The sequence below is a fragment of the Vespula vulgaris genome, chromosome 21 (assembly GCF_905475345.1).
Source record: "Vespula vulgaris chromosome 21, iyVesVulg1.1, whole genome shotgun sequence".
In the NCBI taxonomy this organism is placed as follows: domain Eukaryota; kingdom Metazoa; phylum Arthropoda; class Insecta; order Hymenoptera; family Vespidae; genus Vespula; species Vespula vulgaris.
In genome coordinates, this window is record NC_066606.1 from 575,337 (window position 1) to 597,888 (window position 22,552).

The 22,552-nt window shown below is 35.3% G+C and overlaps 5 protein-coding genes and 2 pseudogenes across 12 annotated transcripts; 6 read left to right on the forward strand and 1 right to left on the reverse strand.

The window, feature by feature from the left end:
- Positions 1-1,068: 1,068 nt before the first annotated feature.
- Positions 1,069-4,219, reverse strand: LOC127071258 (aquaporin AQPAe.a-like). The gene is made up of 6 exons (XM_051010323.1): positions 4,093-4,219; positions 3,828-4,003; positions 3,615-3,758; positions 3,325-3,558; positions 3,165-3,245; positions 1,069-3,005 (listed from the first exon to the last, which is right to left on the reverse strand). The coding sequence occupies exons 1-6, from the start codon at positions 4,115-4,117 to the stop codon at positions 2,823-2,825; spliced, it is 843 nt and encodes a 280-aa protein (XP_050866280.1). The 5' UTR covers positions 4,118-4,219; the 3' UTR covers positions 1,069-2,822.
- A 337-nt stretch (positions 4,220-4,556) lies between these two features.
- On the forward strand, positions 4,557-9,107 carry LOC127071253 (odorant receptor 4-like). Of its 6 annotated transcripts, none has more exons than XM_051010310.1 (6): positions 4,557-5,462; positions 5,548-5,647; positions 5,737-5,847; positions 8,189-8,299; positions 8,366-8,524; positions 8,730-9,099. In XM_051010310.1, the coding sequence occupies exons 1-6, from the start codon at positions 4,666-4,668 to the stop codon at positions 8,781-8,783; spliced, it is 1,332 nt and encodes a 443-aa protein (XP_050866267.1). In that variant the 5' UTR covers positions 4,557-4,665; the 3' UTR covers positions 8,784-9,099. The 6 variants fall into 6 exon arrangements, with proteins under 6 accessions (XP_050866267.1, XP_050866268.1, XP_050866270.1 ...); XM_051010311.1 differs by having other exon boundaries at positions 8,369-8,524; positions 8,730-9,098; XM_051010313.1 differs by lacking the exons at positions 8,189-8,299; positions 8,366-8,524; positions 8,730-9,099 and adding exons at positions 5,950-6,105; positions 6,194-7,013.
- A 10-nt stretch (positions 9,108-9,117) lies between these two features.
- LOC127071254 (odorant receptor 82a-like) lies at positions 9,118-11,259 on the forward strand. 3 transcript variants are annotated; one of them, XM_051010317.1, is made up of 5 exons: positions 9,118-10,271; positions 10,356-10,455; positions 10,518-10,628; positions 10,720-10,875; positions 10,941-11,259. In XM_051010317.1, exons 1-5 carry the CDS (start codon positions 9,436-9,438, stop codon positions 10,989-10,991), a joined length of 1,254 nt encoding a protein of 417 aa, XP_050866274.1. In that variant the 5' UTR covers positions 9,118-9,435; the 3' UTR covers positions 10,992-11,259. The 3 variants fall into 3 exon arrangements, with proteins under 3 accessions (XP_050866274.1, XP_050866273.1, XP_050866275.1); XM_051010316.1 differs by having other exon boundaries at positions 10,720-11,259; XM_051010318.1 differs by lacking the exon at positions 10,518-10,628 and having other exon boundaries at positions 10,720-11,259.
- A 371-nt stretch (positions 11,260-11,630) lies between these two features.
- LOC127071242 (odorant receptor 43a-like) lies at positions 11,631-13,951 on the forward strand. Its single transcript, XM_051010281.1, has 5 exons — positions 11,631-12,468; positions 12,685-12,784; positions 12,851-12,961; positions 13,059-13,214; positions 13,298-13,951. Exons 1-5 carry the CDS (start codon positions 11,663-11,665, stop codon positions 13,346-13,348), a joined length of 1,224 nt encoding a protein of 407 aa, XP_050866238.1. The 5' UTR covers positions 11,631-11,662; the 3' UTR covers positions 13,349-13,951.
- Positions 13,952-14,104: 153 nt separating this feature from the next.
- LOC127071464 (odorant receptor 82a-like) lies at positions 14,105-16,149 on the forward strand. Its single transcript, XM_051010764.1, has 5 exons — positions 14,105-14,913; positions 15,078-15,177; positions 15,469-15,573; positions 15,667-15,822; positions 15,895-16,149. Exons 1-5 carry the CDS (start codon positions 14,105-14,107, stop codon positions 15,946-15,948), a joined length of 1,224 nt encoding a protein of 407 aa, XP_050866721.1. The 3' UTR covers positions 15,949-16,149.
- Positions 16,150-17,813: 1,664 nt separating this feature from the next.
- LOC127071241 (odorant receptor 43a-like) lies at positions 17,814-19,646 on the forward strand (annotated as a pseudogene).
- Positions 19,647-20,275: 629 nt separating this feature from the next.
- LOC127071465 (odorant receptor 22c-like) lies at positions 20,276-22,131 on the forward strand (annotated as a pseudogene).
- The last annotated feature ends 421 nt before the right edge of the window (positions 22,132-22,552 follow it).

Consider the following 22,552-nt stretch of genomic DNA (forward strand, 5'->3'; position numbering starts at 1 on the left):
GAGAGAAAGAGAAATATCAAACACGACGCGACGACGACGACGACGACCGACTCGGTCGTGAGATAATATTGCGTCTTGCTTGCTGTAACGTTCTTCCTCTCTCTCTCTCTCCCTCTCTCACTCTATCTTCTTTCGATTTCACGTGTCCATGGCCAGAAACCTCTGCGTAGTTTCCTTCGAGCCTAAAAAAGGGCGAAGCCAAGTTCTACGCAGTTCCCTTCTCGAAGGACGCTTACGTTTCTCGAACGATCCTTGCTTCTCTAACTGCGTTCTTTCTTTTCTCTTCCTCTTCGAAAGGACAATGCGATACAATTTATGTCTTTCGAAGGATAGTTCGCGAAGAAAATAATTTACAAAGGAGGAGTGACGTGGCAAATTTAAATTCGTCGTCGAAGGCTATAGAAAATTACATGTTTTACGTCGAAGAAATAATTCGAAATAAAAATGTATAAACGAAGAACTTTACGTTACATCATTTTCATTATTTCTTTCCTTTGACACGGACACTCCTTCGTTATAGTTCTACAATTCTAAAGCTATAAAAGATATCGAAAATACGGACGAAGATAGTCGTACAAGTTTCTAAACGAACACAATTTCGTTGAGATAATTCATAAAGATATAAAAACGGAAAATTAGGCGATAAGTTATGGTAGATAATACAGGGAGTTTTAATTGGAATAAAAACAAAACAACGTGAAACGTACACGTACACGTGCATGCTCGAAACCGTAAAGAATGACCTGCTAATAAATACGATAAGAGAAGAAAGAGGGGAATCTTTCCCTTTGGAAGGAACGTTAACCGTAACAACGTACTGAAACTACGTAGTTCCCGAAATGACCTTCGATGAACGCGTAGAAACTCCGGCACGACCTTTTTATTACGCGTTTTCGAAGGGAACCCGTAATGCGACGTTATTTTTAGGTGTTTCGTGGTATGCTCGCAAGGACATCGATGTTGATTACAACTTAGTTTTCTTTTCTATTTTTATAAGTGCTTCTTTCTTATCGTCGATTTTATAACGAACATTAAGGAGAAATTGATATCGTTTTGAAATACACAATGTAGATATTTCCGTGCCTATAATCAGATGCAATTTCCTTCGTGGGAATGGAAGTAACGAAGAGGACCCACTCGTCTACCTCCCTCCGTTCGAACAATTTTTTCTATGCGCATTATTCTCATATTCTTATTCTTATGCATAACGAGACAGGGGTCCGGACCGCTTGAGAGTATTACAAAATGTTGTGCATCTGCGTTCTGCAGGAAAAGATCCGTGAGATTTCGTTCTCACGAGCGGAAGTACCGTCTTCTCGATGAATGTGTTATAACAGAAAGGATCTTTAATATATCAAAGAATCCATCTTTCAAGTCCATCGATCGTTCGTTTCAAAATTATATTTTGCTTTAAATTGAATCATTAAAATCGTCTAGAATCGACGTGGAGACGACGATTGATACCTTCGCAAATTACGGTCTAATAAGAGAAAAGTATACATTTGTGGACGAGTGCGATAACACGTAGAGATTGAGACTCGTTTGTAGAACGCCGCAAACTCTGCCTAAATATAGAATGTAGGATACAAGTATCGTTGCGTGTGTCATACATGTTAACTGCACGAGTTTCTACGGTTATGCATGAAGGATCTTCTTCATAGAACATGATTCAGGAAACGATAGATAAATATTTGAATGATTTCGTTTAAAGGCTAATTATAACATTATTTTATTCTCAATCGAAACATCATATTTTGCCAATGATAACAAAAAGAAGAATAATCCAATTTTTATTCAACGTATCTACTTATTTCTCGATTCGGTTATTATCGTACAATTTTATACAAAATTATGAAAGTATTATTCAAGTACGAATTTATTTGAAAATTTTCTACGTATGATCTTCAGGTCGCAGCCGTTCGGGCGCTTCTCGATGTTCCAGAACATTCTACCTACGGGTGCTGCGACTAATCGATAAGTGCAACGTGAGAGCTATGTATATTTATAGAAAACACGTTGTTATTCGTCTTTCCGTTGATATCAGACCGAAAGCTTAATACGTATCATTTGCAACTTTGTAGACATTAGAATTATAATATTAGGATCATTCGAATGACTTAATAATTCTTCGTAACTTTGCATTAGTCTCTGATGAATTTATAAAGACAATTATACGTCCTACGATCGAGTTCTTTCAAAAGGATAAACTTTACAAAACGAATGTAAAATCGTAACTTTCTTCACTCCCACGACATCCCTTATTTTTATAAATAATGTACTTCGAAACATTAATCGTTATTTGAGTTTCCATAACTGAGAACGCAAATTTTCTTTCTGTTTTTCAACTTATATTTTCTATAATATATCTCGTAGATGTATGAAAAGATCGATCATTGATAAAATTGAAAAAAAATTTCGTAGGTTCGTAGGTTCACGTTTCGCAGGTTCGGCAAAGAATCAGATCGTTAGGTCTGCACATATATGTGTGTGTGTGTGTATTTTGTAAAATGCATATATATATATATATATATATATATATATATATATATATATATATAGTCAATGACTTTATATAATTCTGAACAATGCCATCTGGCAAAAGAGGCAAATACTACGTCGCAAAGTCTTCTTGAAAATGATTATACCTACGTATAATCACTCGAGAGTATCGATGAGTATAATGCTTAGGAATGATTTTTTGATCTCTTACGTAGCGTAGATAAAACAGAAAAATATCCGAGAAAGTTTCTTTTCCATTTTTTATGCGATAAGGCATCCGATAAAATTATTTATTTTTGAAGTAATCTAATTCGAGCGCTATTTTATGTTTGATTTCCATCGACAATTTCGAGTTCTGAAAATTTGATCGATTCCATTTCTTTCATAAGCTTCATGTCGACGGTCGATGATCCATAAGCTTTTTCTACTCGCGGTTTCTCCAAAAATAGGACTTGATACGTATACGTTCCAAGCATTGCTCCGACTGTTGGTCCGAACCAATAAACCTGAAACCGATCCGATTAGTCGATGATTTTTATCAAAGCAACATTCTAATCGCTTATGCAAGCTATCGAAAATTAGATGAAATAAAAAACTGAACGAAGTAGTCTTCTGGGCGACGTAAAAATTGTGCAAATAAATAAATGATATAAACATGACTTTACCCATTGATTCGTCCAATCGCTATTCCAAAACGCAGGTCCGAAAGTTCGTGCTGGATTCATGCTGCATCCCGTGTAAGGAGCCTGAAACGGGTTTTGATGTCGTAAAAGATTAAAGAGATAAAAAGGTGTTAAATACTTTTCCTTTCGAATAATTATTTACCGCTGCTAAAGAGATAGCTACGACGGAAAAACCGAATCTAATAGCCGTGGAATCGGTGGTATGAGAACATCTCGGATCCCACGTCGCACAAGCAGCGCAAAGTATGAAAGACGTGCAGAGAACTTCGATAAGTATAGCCTGAACGATACTTATGCCCGGATGAACAACGGTGACGCAAAGACCGACCGTGGAATTTGGATTTCCATCGTGAAATAATTCCGGTGGAGTTACTATCTGTTAAGAGATCTGTTATCGATAGGAATTTGTATTTTAATACTTGATAAAACAACCTTTAATGCTCCGTATCCCAGTGTAGCTCCAATGAACTGTGCCACTATGTATAAGGTACCCGTAGGAATACTTTTTAAGCCTACGATGACCGCACCGATCGTAACAGCTGGATTGAGATGAGCTCCGCTAACGTGACCCAACATCTGAGACATGCGATTTCTTTTTTTTTAACAGCTGCTTCGTACGATTATTATAGACGCGAGTTTGCTCACCATAATAATGAGGTTCACGGTCATGCCGAATGCTATAGACATCTGGAGCGGGGGAGGTAAAACGGTCGACATTGAACCGATGCTCGCCATACAACCAACGAAAATTAATATCCCGGTACCAACCACTTCCGCTATAAACATCGTCCACGTTCCCTCTTGCAACTTCCATAACGCGTCTATGAAAAAAAAAAGAAAAAACAGAATATTTGAACGAGACGCAGATCTCATCGTGCGATCTTTAGGACAATTTAGGTTTTTGACTCACCTTTCGACTCCTCTTTGTTAGACATAGCGACGATCGATTATTATGTTTGCAAGAGGGACGTTCCGTTTCGAATCCTGATCGTCTTTCGAATTACTTCAATCGCTCGATCGCTCTCGTTATCGTGTATCTACTTTGTAATGTTATAGAAAAGAAAAATGTATATTGTCTTATCAAATCGCTAGCGATACGAACGATTTGTTCTTCGAATCACAGCTTGTACGTACGAGTAAGATTTTTTGTATTTTTTATCTTGTTTTATACACTCGTAAATCAATCGTAAATCCATCTTAACACGTTTACCTAACCAATGATATTAAAATCTTGACACTTTTTATAAATGTCAAAAAAGTATAACTTAATAGATAAACGATAATATTTCCCCGTTGAACATCGCGAGCAACGATCCGAACAATACTGATCGCAAACTTGAAATATTTATTCGCGCAAGCGCACAATCATCTTTTTTCAACGACTTGCTTTCTCCGATTTTTAACAAAGTTTAGTTTCGATGAGAACTTACTACTCGTCCCTTTCTTAGGGGTAAAACAACAATCGATAGCGGAGAAGCTCACGATGACGACGAGAAAGAAGGACGAGTATGAAATCGAGATGAAATATTTAAATCGAGTCTGCGGCAAGTTGCTCCGTTTATTAGGCATGCCTGATCGCTCGAAGGAGGCATCTTCCTTCGTCGAAAAATTTACAAAGTTTTTTTCTCTTATCGTTTGTTATGCTTTGATTACCTTCTTTCTCGTAACTACGATACTTTACGTCATAGTGATGGAAAAAAACATTCATGTGAAATTAAAAAAAATTCCATTAGTACTCTATAACGTGCTAGTACTCATCAAGTACCTTTGCCTAATAATGAAACAAAAACAGATCTTCCGATGCATGAAATGCGTCGAAGAAGATTTGAAGAGGATCGTGAATCTTTATCATCGGGATATAATAGTGGAAAAGGCAAGATATGGAAAGCGTTTCTTCGCTGTCATATGCGTTTTTCTTCATATTACTGTTATCTTCTGGCGTGTTTACATGCCTCTTGTCAAGGGGAAGATCGTCACTGCGGAAAATGTTACGATCAGGCCATTACCTAGCCCTGGTTATTATTTTCATCTTTTCGACGATCAGGTCAGTCCTTTCTACGAAATTGTATTTTTCCTGCAGTGTGCGGAAGGCTGTGTTACGATTTACACCAACATTACGATATGCACCCTCGCCGTCAATTTCGTCATGCATGCGTGTAGCCAACTCGAAATATTTATCAATCTTCTCGAGGCTAGCGTTACGAGTACCGAATTCACTGAAAAAGAAAGCGTTAATGAGAAATTGGCAGTTGCTATCGAACATCACACACGAATACGAAAGTATGTTCGACTTGTATTTTTTGGAATAATGAATAATTTGATCTCTCTTTCTTTTCTTTTATTTTAAAATTTTAATCATTTTTAGCTTTCTTAAAAATATCGAGAGTGCTATGAATCCGTTGTATTTCGTGGATATATTTGGATGTAGCATGACGCAATGTCTGTTGGGTTATTGCCTAATGATGGTATGCAATATTTTGTCATTTGTATCATCACGATGAAGATTTATTTTTAAAATAATAACGTTATTATAAATATTTTACGATCATTTTAGGAATGGGGTCAACAAAGCATAAAGAATGTTATACCATACATCATTTCTATCTCGTCTCTTGCAGTTCAAATCTTCGTATTTTGTTTCGTCGGCGAACAGCTCATGTTACAGGTATATTTTTTTATGGAAGAGTAACACGTAGAATAATTTCTTTTGTGTATTCGTTTTTTACCGTAAAAGCGAACACGAACGTTAAGGCATTCGTAACGATAGGACGAGAAGGTAGCTTTGAAAACTTGCGTACTCGAATGGCATCGCATTCCATATAAGAAAGCAAAGAGCATCATACCGATAATAATTCTGTCGAATCATCGAATGAAAATCACTGCTGGAACGGTAGTCGAACTTTCTCTTCAAACTTTTGGACAAGTAAGCGAAAATTATTTACGATAACAATATTCGATCTTTCTCAAATTGCATTGATAACCAAAATTAAACAAATAACATTGCGTTTTAGGTTATTAAAACTACTGTAGCTTATTGTAACATAATGCGAACGATAATGTGATAACTTTATCGCCGATCAGCCGCAAGTATAGTGCAATAATTTTTAGCGAGATATGAAAGAATTAAGATTATGAAACTCGCGGTACTCTTAACGCGTTTGAAGTACTTTGCAGTCTAATATTTATCATGTTATCAAATAGGATTACATTGAAAAAGAAATAAAAATAAAGCGATCGTTTCGATAGATCAATCAATTTTTTTTGCATCTGCGAGAGATGTACGATGCACGATGTAATGTTTTAAGATTCTCGCGTTATGCGATAGCCAGGGATCTATCAAGGATCTTAATTCGCTCGAATTTACTTAGGAATCTTAATAACGATAACAGATCAGGAAAATCACTTGGTGAACGACACTTTTTTATCGACTATCTAAGTTTATAAGATAATACTGATGAAACGTAAAGAAGGAAGTTCAACTCGTTTCTCAATGTTACGTTTAAATGGATACATACGTATTATTTTCCCTTTGCATACTCGCTTTTAACATATTTTATCGTATTTCGATTTGTTTGTATTTTTTACAAATGTTCATTTTTTTCAAGTCATCGTTTACGTGGAACTACGATTCGTAGCTTGGAAAGTTAGCATAATAAATATAAAGTCGAAGTTGAAGAGGGAGAAAACTTATATTTATCTAACCCTACGTAGATACGATACGTTAAAGATTCAGACACGCAAGCGCAATTTCCAAGTTGTTCGACAGATCGACTATATTGGTCGAGGTTGGAGACCGGTGCTAGATCTCAATCGAGAATTCTCCAAAGGGTCGTAGGACGAAAAGGAAGGATGTTCTCGAAGAAGAATTACGACGATGATTTGCGTTACGCGATCGAGCCTAATCGTTACGTGCTTCTTTCTCTCGGAATCCGAATAAGATATTCGCAAGTGAACAAACGGGAATCGTTCTTAGTCAAAAGTTCGCGATTACTTTTGATTCTTCTCAATTTCGTCATTATACTTTACGTGGTAATACCTGGTTTTCTGCACATCTTTCTAAAAGAGACGACTACCTACGGGAAGATTCGAGTGATCCAACCCATCCTGTATTCCTCTATGACCCTAGCGAAATATATTGTACTCGTCTTCTGTATCGAGCGAATGGATGTTTGCTTGAAATATGTGAGAGAGGACTGGAAGAACGCAGTGGATACTTATACCCGAAATACGATGAAAAAGAAGGCGCTAATTGGAAGGCGTTTTTTTATTATTTGTGGTTCGCTCATGTACGGAAGTGGCATTCTTTTTAGAGGTATCATACCTTTGACCAAAGGGAAGATTACGATCAATGAAAATTTTACCATCAGACCTTTACCTTGTCCTTGCTATTTCCTCTTCTTCGACCCTCAACTTAGTCCAGCTTACGAGATCGTCTATTTTCTTCAATGTCTCTCCGGTATGGTCACATATTCGATCACAACCGCGATATGTGGGCTGGCAGCTTTCTTAATTATGCATATTTGTGGACAACTCGAGATCTTGGTGACGCTGATGGAGAGGATAGTCGAAAAAACGGATCTTCCGAGTGAGAACGTGCACGCCAAAATTGCTCTCGCTGTTGAACATCAGATAAGAGTTAGGAGGTGTACACCATTGTCCTTCCTTTTTGTTCAAATTTCTTCTGTTATAATTCTACAAATTACAATCTTTTTTCTACCTACATTAACAAAAGATATTCAATTTCTCCGAGATACGATAACGTTGATATAGCTTTCTTGTTGATTCCTTCTCGAGCATTAGATATCATCAATGATTTTCAGCTTTTTGCGAGCAGTGGAACATACGCTGCAGCAAATTTGTTTGATCGAAATAATGGGATGTACTCTGATGGTATGCATGTTGGCCTATAACATAATGACGGTATAATTTTTAAAAGCCGATGAGGCTGATATCGTCGAAGATCGATCGATACAAACAACTTTTATATAAAATTATTTATCTTACAGGAATGGACGAATCGTAATTTTGCTATTGTTTTCATGTACAGCATAGCATTATCATCAATTATATGCAACATATTCATCTTGTGTTACATCGGCGAACAACTGACGTTACAGGTATATTTAAGTTAAGAAAATTTAAGCTAACTTGTAGGAAGAAATCGAAGGAGTCATTGATGAAAGCAGGCGGAGAAAGTAGCGAGGAAATCGTGCACTCTGGATTGGTATAATCTTCCTGCAAAAAAACTATCGGATCTCGTTTTGATGATCGCAATATCCAATCGTCCGATGAAGATCACCGCTGGAAATATATTCGGGCTTTCTTTTCAAACTTTCGGTAACGTAAGTAACTTCTTCATAAATTTATACTTACTTTCACGTCGGAATCGATGATACGTATGGACGATACAGACTTCGTACGAAGTTAATTGAAACACATGCCCTTTCTGCAGGATATTTATTATTTCAATCGAAGGGGTAACTCTTTTCTCTTTGCTACGGTTCAACTATTAACTGCACTGTTTTACTCTGAAACATTAAATTGCAGGTTATCAAAACAGCGGCGACCTATTGCAATATGTTACGAGCTGTTACATCGTGAGTTTGGTTCGCGCATTAAATCATAGAGATAAAGAGGAAAAAAATTATGTAAATGCAAAAAAATAAAATGGGATAATGTAATACGTATATTGTTTCAATAATATCCATTTTCTGTCTGATCTACGTAGAATCAACGTTCGCTTTCGAAAAGACGTAATGAACGGTTCCGGAATAACAGCACGGTGTTTAATTTTAGTAATAGCAACGTCAAATCGGTCGATAAAATTTACTTCCATAATATAAAAGTGGTAGAACGAACAAACGTTCTTTCTTATTTATAAGAATAAAAGCGTGGAAAAATAATAAACGTACCATGCAGAGCGTGGATTAAAGTTTTGATGTTTCTTTCGATTTATCCGATACTCGATGACACTTTAAACTAAAGCATTAGATAATTATATCGAAGATATTTCTTTAGATGAAAATTTTATTGCGAAAGAAATAAAGTATCCGCGGAGGATATACAGAGAAGGGACAGAGGCAGGTTCCTTCCATTATAACGTTGGATTAAGGCGCAAGCGTAGATCCCTACTTCATATAGCAACCCCACCGCTATACTTTTCTCTATACTATTCCCTTTTTCTTGTTTCGGATCATATTGCTTTCAAGTGAACTTACAACTTTCAATTACTTCAGTATTTACCGGGGAAACCATGTCGATCGAACTGCAGGTAAATAACTTTAAGAAAGAAAAAGAAAGGGGAGAAGATGAAGACATCGTTGTTAGAAACAAGAGATCCTTGAGTTATTCTATGAAAATACCCTATTATATTTTACGGGTTATCGGTGTCTGGCCTCTTCGAACTGACGCATCTGTGATCGATCGATTCGCCAGCTATTCGATGAAATGCATGTGTTACTTTTTCTTCGCGTTCATTTTAATACCAGGATTTCTTCGAATTTTCCTTATCGAAAAAAGTACACAACAAAAATTAAAAATATTCGGTCCACTCTGCTCGTGCTCGACGAACGCTATGAAATACAGTATACTCTTAATGCATAGAGAGAAGATCAGGACCTGTCTGAAACACATAAGAGAAGATTGGACAAAGATAATTCTTCAGGAAGATCACGAACTCATGATGTCTCAAGCTAGAATCGGAAGAATTCTTTCAACCATGTCGATTTGTTTCATATATGGTGCAGGAATATTTTATCGTACTTTTTTGCCGCTTTCCAAGGGCTCCGTCGTCGTTGGCAATCGCACGATAAGACCCCTCGCTTGTCCAAGTTACTTCGTATTATTCGACGAACAAAAGTCGCCTGCTTACGAACTCGTATTTTTTGGACAATTTCTTGGCGGCTTCACCGTTTATACCGTAGGCAGCGGAGTTTGTGGATTGGCAGCTTTCTTTATTATGCACGTTTGTGGCCAACTTGGAATATTGATGAGAAAAATGAACGACATCGTCGAAGGTAATTATTCCATCGAGAAGAATCCAAAGATACGCATCGCCGAAGTCATCCGTCATCAAATCAGAACCAGAAGGTGATTGCCGATATTGTTCGGATCCTTTTTGAAATTGAAATTGTTTTGAGTTAATAAATATCGAATTATTTATCTTACTTACAGTTTCGTTAAAGAGGTAGAAGAAATTTTGCAATATCCTTGCATGGCCGAGATAATGGGCTGCACGAGTCTCGTTTGTCTCGTCTTATACTACTTGGTTATGGTACGTATATTTTTATAAGATTTATTCCGTTTAAAGATGGCCATCTATCTTTTGATTCATAGGAATGGGAAGATAGCGATGCCACCGGTCTGATAACTTTTGTTTTACTTTTCGTATCATTCGCTTTCAACATGTTTATCTTTTGTTATATCGGAGAGCTTCTTTCGGAACAGGTAGAACGATCGTTTTATTCTATAAATGCATACTCTATTCACTATAAATTGAAATTTTTGGAAAATAACGATCTACTTTATCTACTAATAGGGCGCAAAGGTTGGATTAACATCCAGTACTCTAAATTGGCATTGTCTTCCGGTAAAGGATATGAAATGTTTAATACCTGTCATAATTATGTCCAACTATCCATTGAAAATCGTAGCCGGAAAATTAATGGATATGTCTCTTAGTAATTTCAACAATGTAAGTACGACGATCGATCGTTGCCTCGCGCGTAAAAAAATTAACGAATGCTTTATTTTCTCTAGATTATCAAAACGGCTGTAGGATATTTTAACATTCTTCGAAACAGTGTCTAATGTACTATTCAACAGTGAATTTTTCTAGCGGTTCAACAAATTAATCAACGCCAAATATTTGTATAGAGAATAAATGATGATAGCGATGATAGAAAAAAGTTGTTACGAATTATGGAATTTTTACGGAATTCCTAATAGTTAATAATGCCATCTTTGCAATAGAAATTTTTTTTAGAGCATGCAATCTTGAAGAATAAAAAGTGCGATTCTTATTATTAGTTCAAAGTAATACCAAAAAAATTAGAAGTATCACATATATTTCCTTTGTAGATGCAATTTGTTCAATAAAATTGAAAATGTATTACAGCTAAAGTTATTGTGATCACCATTTTTACATTTAGATACTTTGTACGTTGTAAAAGAGTTTCGAAGAATAACTTGAAAACAAAAAAAAATAATAAAAAAGAAAAGAAAAAAACTATCCATAAAAAATGTTCGACAGAATTGTAACAAACTGTCATTGAACATTTGTTACTTACGAAAATATTACTTATCCCGGTAAGTAAAGCATTATGAAAAGATTATATTCGCAGTGCACTTGTAACAGAAATAAGTTCTCCCTCCTCGACCTGCTTCTGCACGCAAGCGTAAAGTCGATTATCCTGTCTATATTCTATCCACTGTTCGTTCAGTGAAGTAACAGATCCAGATAAGAACGGTCCAGTCTTGATATGAAACAGTTAGAGGAGAAAAAATCATGCGTTACCGCGAGAAACGAAATTGCTTTAAATTATTCATTAAAAATAGGCCGTGGAATACTGAGAGTGATCGGCGCTTGGCCACTGTATAAAGAAAGCTCAAACGTCGAAAAGATCTATAGCTATTTAGTAAACTGCTTTTGTTACTTTCTATTTACCTTTATACTCGTACCGGGGTTGCTTCGAATTTTTTTAATAGAACAGAATACTCGCATAAGGCTCAAGATATTCGGTCCTCTCTGCACATGTTCAATAAACGCCACGAAATATAGTATATTAATGACGCGCGGGAAAAAAATTAAAGAGTGCATGAAGCATGTAAGGGAAGACTGGAAAAAGGTGGTACTAAAGAAGGATTATGAATCAATGATGTCGCATGCCAAGGTCGGAAGGACTTTAGCGGTGATGTCAGCATCATTTATATATGGCGCTGGAATGTCCTATCGTACTATCTTACCTCTTTCAAAAGGCAAACTCATAATCGGTAATCTCACAATAAGACCCCTTGCATGTCCAAGTTACTTTGCAATATTCGACGAACAAAAATCACCAGCTTACGAGCTCGTTTTCTTCGGACAATTTCTTGCTGGCTTCGTCGTTTATTCGGTGGCTTGTGGTGTTTGTGGTCTAGCGACCTTTCTGATCATGCACGCGTGTGGGCAACTTGAAATTCTTATGAGAATGATGAGAAACATTGTCGATGGGAAAGACGACACCGACGATACTGATCCAGATACGCGTATCGCCGAGGTAATTCGACATCAAATCCGATCCAAGAAGTAAGTCGTACACTTTAACGTTTTACATCGTTTGTACATGATTCTGCATTTTTTCTTTCTATATAACAAAAACACATACAAATATTTTATCAGTTAACACATAAAAAGAAATATTTCTTTCGTAAATTTTTATGTATTCTTAAAAAGTTGACTCTGTCACGATGATCCTCTGTAAAAATATATCAAATGCATATCTCAAGAATACTTTATTTTCAGTTTCGTAAAGAAAGTAGAAGAGATCCTGCAATACATGTGCATGGTAGAGATCTTGGGGTGTACTAGTCTCGTTTGTCTTGTTTTGTATTACGTTATAATGGTACGCGTTTTACTTCTACATTGAACCAATAACGTCAAACTAATAAAAGAATTACCGGATTCCTAGGAGTGGGAAAACAGTGACACGACCGGATTAATTACGTATTTCATTTTTCTCCTATCTTTCGCCTTCAACATGTTTATTTTTTGCTACCTTGGTGAACTTCTTTCGGAACAGGTGGGAAATTTTGTTATCTTCGATTTTCCTATCGTCTTATTCCTTTTATTTTATTTTTTTTATCTTTTCATAATGACATTTCTATTACTTTCCACAGGGTATAAAAGTCGGCATAACGTCTTGTACTCTTGATTGGAATCGTCTTCCGACGAGAAGCGCTCAAAGTCTAATATTGATTATACTTGCCTCGAATCATCCGATAAAAATCGTAGCTGGTAAATTGATGGACATGTCACTCACCAATTTCAATAACGTAAGTACATTCATAAACGCAACATGGTTTTCGTTATTCGCGTAAAGACTTTCGATGGTCAGCATACGTTCTTACTTTTCTAGATTATTAAGACCTCGGTTGGATACTTCAACATTCTTCGAAGTAGTATCTAGTATGGTAATGAAAGATCGAAATCGCAGTTTTTATATTCGTACTTCGAGGAATTTGAGTAGTTGCAAGTTTTGTAAAATATTAGTAAATATGCGACAGTAGTTCCAATAAATGACGGATTATAATAGAAGTAGAAACAAATTGTCGTTTTTCGTGCATTTTGAATATATATTAAAACAGGACACCTTCTATATTGCATCTGAATATCCCATTCTTATCCAAGCAATGTATTCGCGCAATATACCTTTGAAAAGTACTTAAAATCTTACTCGCGTAATTAATAATGAGCCATGGTATATGATGTTGGAAACATGATGACTATGTTCTTCAGCAATTTCAATGTAGAAAACATCACGATCGGCTTGAGTTTTCCTTTTATCATTCAATGAGAATACAATCTTTTTATGATTAAAACAATATCAAAATTTCTGTAAATAAATATGTTATTTGCACAAAAGAAAATCAACATTTTTGAATATTATCTATCACATTTGACGTTTCTCTAAATGCACGCAATATCCATCGAATGTATTTCACGTTTGCAAAACAACATTATACTTGCGTTGTATCTTTACTTTGAGTATTGACTAACGCAACTCCTTGCGCAAGCGTCAAGACCCGCTCAATTAATTTACCACTACTCTTTTTATTTCTTTTCAGTTTATCGCTTATAGTTTATCATTATCGTTTTGAACTGATAGTCATAGTTTAGTGGTGTTAAAGAACTGTACGAAATTTAGAATAAACGAGTATAAAACATGTATTCTATCGTTCAAGAGAAACCTCAAGAAAATAAAGTCTTCGTTAAAAACGGGAATGAGTATTATTATTCGACGTACATGACACGATGTCTTTTGAAAATGATCGGTACTTGGCCACTTGATGGAAATGTTTCTACATTCGAAAGAATTTCCCACCAATTTATAAAAGTTCTTTATTGCTGCATTTTATTATTCTTTTTTCTACCCACCCTACAATACGTAATTTTCATATCGAAAGGCTTACGATCGAGGACCAGAATTTGTGCCATGCTTTTCACCAATTTCACAAATTTTTTCAAATATATTCTTTTAATGAAATATAATAATGAAATAAAATTATGTTTGTGGCAAACGAAAGAGGACTGGAAAAATATCTTGTTGCAACAGGATTACGAGAGTATGATATCCCGAGGCAAACTTGGAAGATATTGGACGTTATTCTCAATTCTTCTGACCTATATCGGTATTTTTATGAACCGTATGATACTGCCGCTCGTCAAAGGGAAAAGAATCGTAAATAACGTAACCATAAGACCATTGCCTTGTCCAACTTATTTTAGAATTTTTGACGAGCAGAAATCACCAGCTTACGAAATCGTTTTTTTCAATCACGTTCTTTCTGCATACATTATTTACACCATCTCTGCGACTGTATTTGCTTTGACGATATACTTTATTCTACATGCTTGCGGCCAGCTTGAGATTCTCATAAGAAAAATGAGAGATATCGAGACGATGAACTTGGACGTTGGGAATGCTGACGAACTCATCCTCGAGGCAATTTTGCATCAAGCAAAAACCAGAAGGCAAGTAGGAGAACAAGCAAGAATTTTATGAGTATACTCAGACACACTCAGAATTAGAATGTAAGAAGTATTTATCTAGTAATAATAATCACTTTTGCTAATTATCATATGTATATATTGTACCATATGTATTTATTGTTATTTACTTAGGTTATTTGTTACAGCTTCATAAAGAAAGTAGCAGAGATCGTACAGTACATGTGTTTAGCGGAAGTAGCGGGCTGCGTATTCTGTATTTGCATCTCCCTTCACTCTTTGGCTATGGTAATACAAAGAAAAGAAAAGAAGAGAGTGCGAGAGAGAGAGTATACGGAAGGCATTGTCACTCATCACTTTGTCGTGCAAACTTTTTTTTATTCGATCATTCAGATTCTTTATATATTTTATTGATATCATTTATGAGCACTGTATGTTTGTTCTTTTTACGAACACTGTCATCATACCGTTTATTTCGAGCTTTTTAATATCATATTAAATTTAAATGCAATGAATAATAAATATATAGGTACATATTACTCCTTTCATAATATGCGTAACTTGTTAATGAATTTATAGGAAATTAATAGCATGATATCTATAGTAACGCATACGATAATCATGGTAACGTTCACATACAACCTTTTCATTCTTTGTTATATCGGAGAACTTTTGGCCGACCAGGTATTTTTTATATTAATATGTTCAATCAATTTTTGATCGACTTTTCCACAAGTTTTCAACATTTCTTTGTCATTATCGAAATCTATTCTCCAGAATTTGAAAGTTCATCTAATGTCAAGAACACTGGATTGGCATAATCTTCCCCTTAAATCTGTTCGAAATTTGCTATTGGTAATACTTGCGTCGAATGATGCTCCGAAGTTGGTAGCAGGCAAGGTGATGGATTTAACATTGAGTAATTTTACTTCGGTAAGTACTAATATCCTTTGAAATTGTCATCGATAGTCTGCATTAATTACAAATGAGATATAATCTTGACAGGTGTTCAAATCAGCAGTCGGATATTTTAATATTCTGCGTAGCTCTACTTTGTAGTAGCATCGAGTTTTAATCTAGTAAAAATTCTATAAGATACGATTAGAAACTGCGCATATAAATGTTACAAAACAAACAAACTTAGTAAGAGAAATAAAATCGATGAATACAAGAATTCGTTTTGCTTTTCTTACTTTTCATCGTAAATATTATAAATTACTTTGTTTTGCATTCTTGTTTTAGCACTATGTTTCAGCTTAAAAAAATATATATAGAAGATAAAAGCACAAAGGATATTGAAGCAATCTCGATCAATCTGAAAAATTTCATGAAACGTGCGTAGAACGTTGCCGAGGTTGGTAAAGAGCATCGAAACGCATAAAAGAAATTATACGAGAAGTACCTCTCATTGAGTTTATGGAATGCACACTGAACATTTGTTGCTTCGGATATTATTGTGTGATGGTACGCATATGATCGAGTAAATAAATCATTTTTGCATGTTGAATCAAACCGTATTTTAAATGTTCATTTTAACAGACGCACATTAGCTTTCCAATAATAAAATCAATAATTCTAAGTATTGAAATTACATGATAATACTATACTTCATAATTCGCCTCGGAAGGGTAATTGATAGTCGATAAATCGTGCGTGCGTGACTGAGAACATTGTTTCCACGTATTTTTATAGAATTCAGAAACTGAATAAATAGCTATAAGTAGAACACGATCGCAATAGGGAAATAATATCCCGTGTAACGTATCGTATAGAAGGATAGATTCCTTTTGTAGAATTCGGATGATAACGCTCTCGTACACTATTTCTAACTTAGGAAGTTGTGATTATGTATCTGCTTTCTTAAGAAAGAAATGAAAAAGATCGATGCTCGGCTCAACGTAATGATTGCATATATATAAGTTACTTTCATTAGTGAAAATTTTACGTTAATTTATGTTACTGATAAATATGATAAGTATACTTACATGAACAAGAACGGCAACAATTATAAGAAATACCTAAATCTCATTACATCGCTGGATTCTGAAACCATTGAAAAATAATTTCTGGAAAGAATTTAAGTCTCATGTAAGGACATGTCTTTTCATAGAAGAAAAGACGATCTTTTACTTTTTATAATCTTCTCTAGTCTATGTATTTTACATTTCTTACGTGATGTTAGAAAATGGAAATATCTACGACAAGCTGCATATCTTGATGAATTGGCTGGAGGGCTTGTTGGATGATCGAGAAGGTATGAGTCCCAACATAGACGAGAGAATAGTGAGTATTATTCGATATGATGCTCAAACCTTGTATTAACTGCGCTATCGTTAATCTCTCATAGAATAACCATATTGTTTTATCTGAAACAGATTTTGCCTCTTAACTTTATATCATTCATTGAGAATTTATTACACAAGGTTTTTCTAATTGAGAAAATTAATCTAGGATATACGTCAAATATATATTTAGTTGATATTTTTGCATTATTTGCAAAAATATGCGACTTCTATCGTTTTATTAAAATACTTTGTTCTGAAAGAGCTTCGAAGAATAACTTGAAAATAAAGAAACGAAGAAGTGAAAAGGCATTGAAAAAGCATTGATCCAATCAATGAAAATTACAATTTAAAATGTTTTTCAAAAGTTTTACTATTTGTATAATTTGTTGATAAATTTTCTTAAAGCGAATTGTAATTATTTGTCATTGAATATATTTTATCTACATACGTAGATTGTAACTATCGCAGTAGGCAGGTTACGAAAGTCGTGACGGTCGGAGTGCACTTTACAATTGAAACAAACTCTCCCTCTGTGATACGCTTCTGTACGCAAGCGTAAAGCTCATAGTCCAATCTACATTTTACACGCTGCTCGCTCAGTGAAACTCGAGATCCTGATAAGAACGGTCCAGCCGAGATATGATCATACCTGAAATGAGACACTTAGAAGAGAAAGAATCCTACGTTATCGCGTATCCTAATAGAATCGAATTCGCTCTAAATTATTCTATAAAAATCGGTCGTGGTATTTTGAGAGTTATCGGAGCCTGGCCAGTCCATAAAGAAAGCTCTAATATCGAAAAGATCTATAGCTATTTCGCAAAGGTCTTTTGTTACTTTCTCTTTACCTTTATACTCATACCAGGTCTGCTTCGAATTTTTTTAATCGAACAGAATACACGCGTAAGGCTCAAGATCATAGGTCCTCTTTGCTCATGTTTGATAAACGCTATGAAATATACTATATTAATGACTCGCGGGAAAAAGATTCAAGAATGCATGAAGCATGTAAGGGAAGACTGGAAAAAGGTGGTACTAAAGAAGGATTATGAATCAATGATGTCGCATGCCAAGGTGGGAAGGACTCTGGCGCTTATGTCAGCATCATTTCTATATGGCGCTGGAATGTCCTATCGTACTATCTTACCTCTTTCAAAAGGCAAACTCATAATCGGTAACCTCACAATATGACCCCTTGCATGTCCAAGTTACTTCGCAATATTCGACGAGCAGAAATCACCAGCTTACGAGCTCGTCTTCTTTGGACAATTTCTTGCTGGCTTCGTCGTTTATTCGGTGGCTTGTGGTGTTTGTGGTCTAGCGACCTTTCTGATCATGCACGCGTGTGGGCAACTTGAAATTCTTATGAGAATGATGAGAAACATTGTCGATGGGAAAGACGACACCGACGATACTGATCCAGATACGCGTATCGCCGAGGTAATTCGACATCAAATCCGATCCAAGAAGTAAGTCGTACACTTTAACGTTTTACATCGTTTGTACATGATTCTGCATTTTTTCTTTCTATATAACAAAAACACATACAAATATTTTATCAGTTAACACATAAAAAGAAATATTTCTTTCGTAAATTTTTATGTATTCTTAAAAAGTTGACTCTGTCACGATGATCCTCTGTAAAAATATATCAAATGCATATCTCAAGAATACTTTATTTTCAGTTTCGTAAAGAAAGTAGAAGAGATCCTGCAATACATGTGCATGGTAGAGATCTTGGGGTGTACTAGTCTCGTTTGTCTTGTTTTGTATTACGTTATAATGGTACGCGTTTTACTTCTACATTGAACCAATAACGTCAAACTAATAAAAGAATTACCGGATTCCTAGGAGTGGGAAAACAGTGACACGACCGGATTAATTACGTATTTCATTTTTCTTCTATCTTTCGCCTTCAACATGTTTATTTTTTGCTACCTTGGTGAACTTCTTTCGGAACAGGTGGGAAATTTTATTATCTTCGATTTTCCTATCGTCTTATTCTTTTTATTTTATTTTTTTTATCTTTTCATAATGACTTTTCTATTACTTTCCACAGGGTATAAAAGTCGGAATAACGTCTTGTACTCTTGATTGGAATCGTCTTCCAACGAGAAGCGCTCGAAGTCTAATATTGATGATACTTGCCTCGAATCATCCGATAAAAATCGTAGCTGGTAAATTGATGGTCATGTCACTCACCAATTTCAATAACGTAAGTACATTCATAAAGGCAACATGGTTTTCGTTATTCGTATAAAGACTCTCGATGATCATCGTACGGTCTAACTTTTCTAGATTATTAAAACCTCGGTTGGATATTTCAACATTCTTCGAAGTAGTATCTAGTATGGAAATGCAAGATCGAAATCGCAGTTTTTATAATCGTACTTCGAGGAATTTGAATTGATGCAAGTTTTCTAAAATATTAGCAAATATGCGACACTTCAATGAATGACAGATTATAATAGAAGTAGGGACAAATTATCGTTCTTGGTGCACTTGAACATGTATTAAAACAGAACATTTTAATAATCTTCGAAGCACTATTTCGTAGTAGGATGGTGCTTTAATCCTGTAAAAGTTCCATAAGATAGAATTAAAAACTTTTCATACAAATTGAGAAACAGAATAAACAAAATTTAGAGAATAAACAAACTTATTGAGAGAAAAAAAATCGACGAATACAAGAATTCGTTTTGCTTTTCTTGCCTTTTATCGTAAAAATGATAAATTACGTTGTTTTGCATTCTTGTCTTATCAATGTGTTTGAATTAAAAAAAATTTATATATAGAAGAAAAGAGCACAAGGAGTATTGAAGCAATCTTGATCAATTTGGAAGTTTTCACGAAAAAGGCGTAGTACGTTGTCGAGGTTGGTAAGAAGCACCGATCAAGTACAAAGAGTCGATATTATTTCGCAACATGTTAAAACAAGGGATCGAACTATAATGTCATCTACGAAAGAAAAGATAGGCAGTATGAAATTAGCGCAAGCGCAAAACTGATTCGATCAACGATACATTTCTAGTCATGTCTCAAAGATTCAGTAACGTTTTAACGTTGAAACTAGACGAACAGTTCTGTATTATCGACACTACATGGATAATTTCACGGTTGACAATTTTAAGAAAAACGTTGATTTAAGCGTTTCTTTAAATCGTTGGGTATCGAAACCGATCGGTACTTGGCCTTCTTCGTCAAAAATTTCTGAAAACGATCGTTTCGAGGTTTTTCTAAAAATGATTACAATCGTAATCTGTTACATGCTACTAAGTTTCATCTTGATATTTGGCGGAATGTATTTAGTTCTTGAACTAGAAGATTTGTACAATCATTTGAAACTTGGCAGCGCGCTCAGCTTTTTCTTGATGGCGGCTATAAAATATTTTATTCTGATCGTTCGCGAGAACGATATACGAAGATGTATTGGTTGCATCGAGATCGATTGGAGGAACGTCAAATATCTCGAAGATAAAAAGATTATGATCGAGAACGCAAATTTCGGACGTAAACTGATAATGATTTGCGGTGTCTTTATGTACGGCGGCGTTATTTTCTACTACATAGCCTTGCCAATGACACGTCAAAAAATTTTTGACGAAGAGAAAAACATCACGTACAGATCTCTCGTATATCCTATACCAAAGATCGTGGCGGATGCTCGTTTAAGTCCACTCAATGAAATTTTTTACATTCTTCAACTCTTTTCCGGTCTCGTTGCTCACAATATAACCGTAGCTACCTGCGGTCTTGCCGCACTTCTCGCGATGCATGCTTGCGGTCAACTTGAAATACTCATGTCCTGGCTTGAATATCTTGTCGACGGTCGAGGGGATGTCTCGGACTCGCTCGACAAGAGGTTGGCTGATATCGTCGAACAGCACGTGCGTGCTTTCAGGTGAGTCTACTGTTTTGTTCTATGCCATACCATATTTGCTTTCCTTCGACGATATCACTTGCACGCTTTATTTCTAGCTCACCCAGACTGGGTATCTTCTATCGATAATAGCTACGTTTACGTCAATACGGAATTTTTATATTTTAGTTTCATAAAACGCACAGAAGAAATAATACGAGAAATATCCCTCATTGAATTAGTGGGATGCACATTGAACATGTGTTGCCTCGGATATTATTGTATGGTGGTACGCATACGATCCATTAAATAAATCATTCTTGCACGTGAACGATTTTTTTTTCATTTCTTCTTTTCATCTTCTTCCCGCTTCCTTTTTGCTTCTATTAACACTACCCACAAATTTACATTGTATATATTATTTATCCCTTTTATCTATAAATTGCAGGAATGGGATATTAGACGACCACTCAATAGTTTTACTTATTTAATATTACTAACATCGGTCACGTTTAACATCTTCATATTTTGTTACATAGGCGAAGTTCTTGCCAATCAGGTATTTCCTTCGATCATTTTTCGTAAATTTTTTTAATACGATTAAAATATTATACGATAAAAAAGCCTTTGCGTTAACTACGTAAAATTTTTATACGGCACACGAGATTAACGCGAATAGGGATAGAAAATAGACAAATTCAAAAGACACGAAAAATTAACGCAAAACGTTCTGAATACTAATTGCAAAAATGTCGTAACAGACCGTGAAGGTTGGCGAAAAATCTTACATGATAGATTGGTACCGGATACCGGAAAGAAAAAGTCTTGCTCTAGTATTGATAATTATGATGTCTAATTCGTCCACCAGACTGACCGCTGGCAATTTTATTGAATTATCTATAAGTAGTTTTTGCGACGTAAGTATTCAAATGGACAAATATAGCTGATAGGATTCTAAAATTATTGATTGAAAATATTAATTGATTCTCTAAACATGTTTACTTTTAAATCTAGGTTATTAAGTCAGCTGGCGCCTACTTGAATATGCTTCGTACGTTTGCAATTTAAAATACATTACTCATGCTAGTAAAGACCTGATTCAATAGTTATTAGATTGTTTGCTTTTGAAAGAAAGCAACGAGGAAAAGAAAAAAAGAAACAACATTATCAGTCTTTTAATTTGTAACCAAACCGTATTTTCAATGTTCGTTTTAACAGACGCACATTCGCTTTCCAATAATCAGAATCAATAATTCTAAGTATTGAAATGACATAATAATATCATACTTGATAATTTGCTTTAGAACAGTAATTGATTGTCGATAAATCGTGCGTGCGTGACTGAGAACATTGTTTCTATGTACTTTTATAGAATCCAGAAACTGAATAAATATAAGCTATCCGTGAAACGTGATCGCGATAGGGAAATAATATTCATGTGTAACGTATCGCATAGAAGGGTCGATCCCTTTTGCGGAAACAACTTTCTTCGTTATGCACGCCTACGGACAGTTAAACA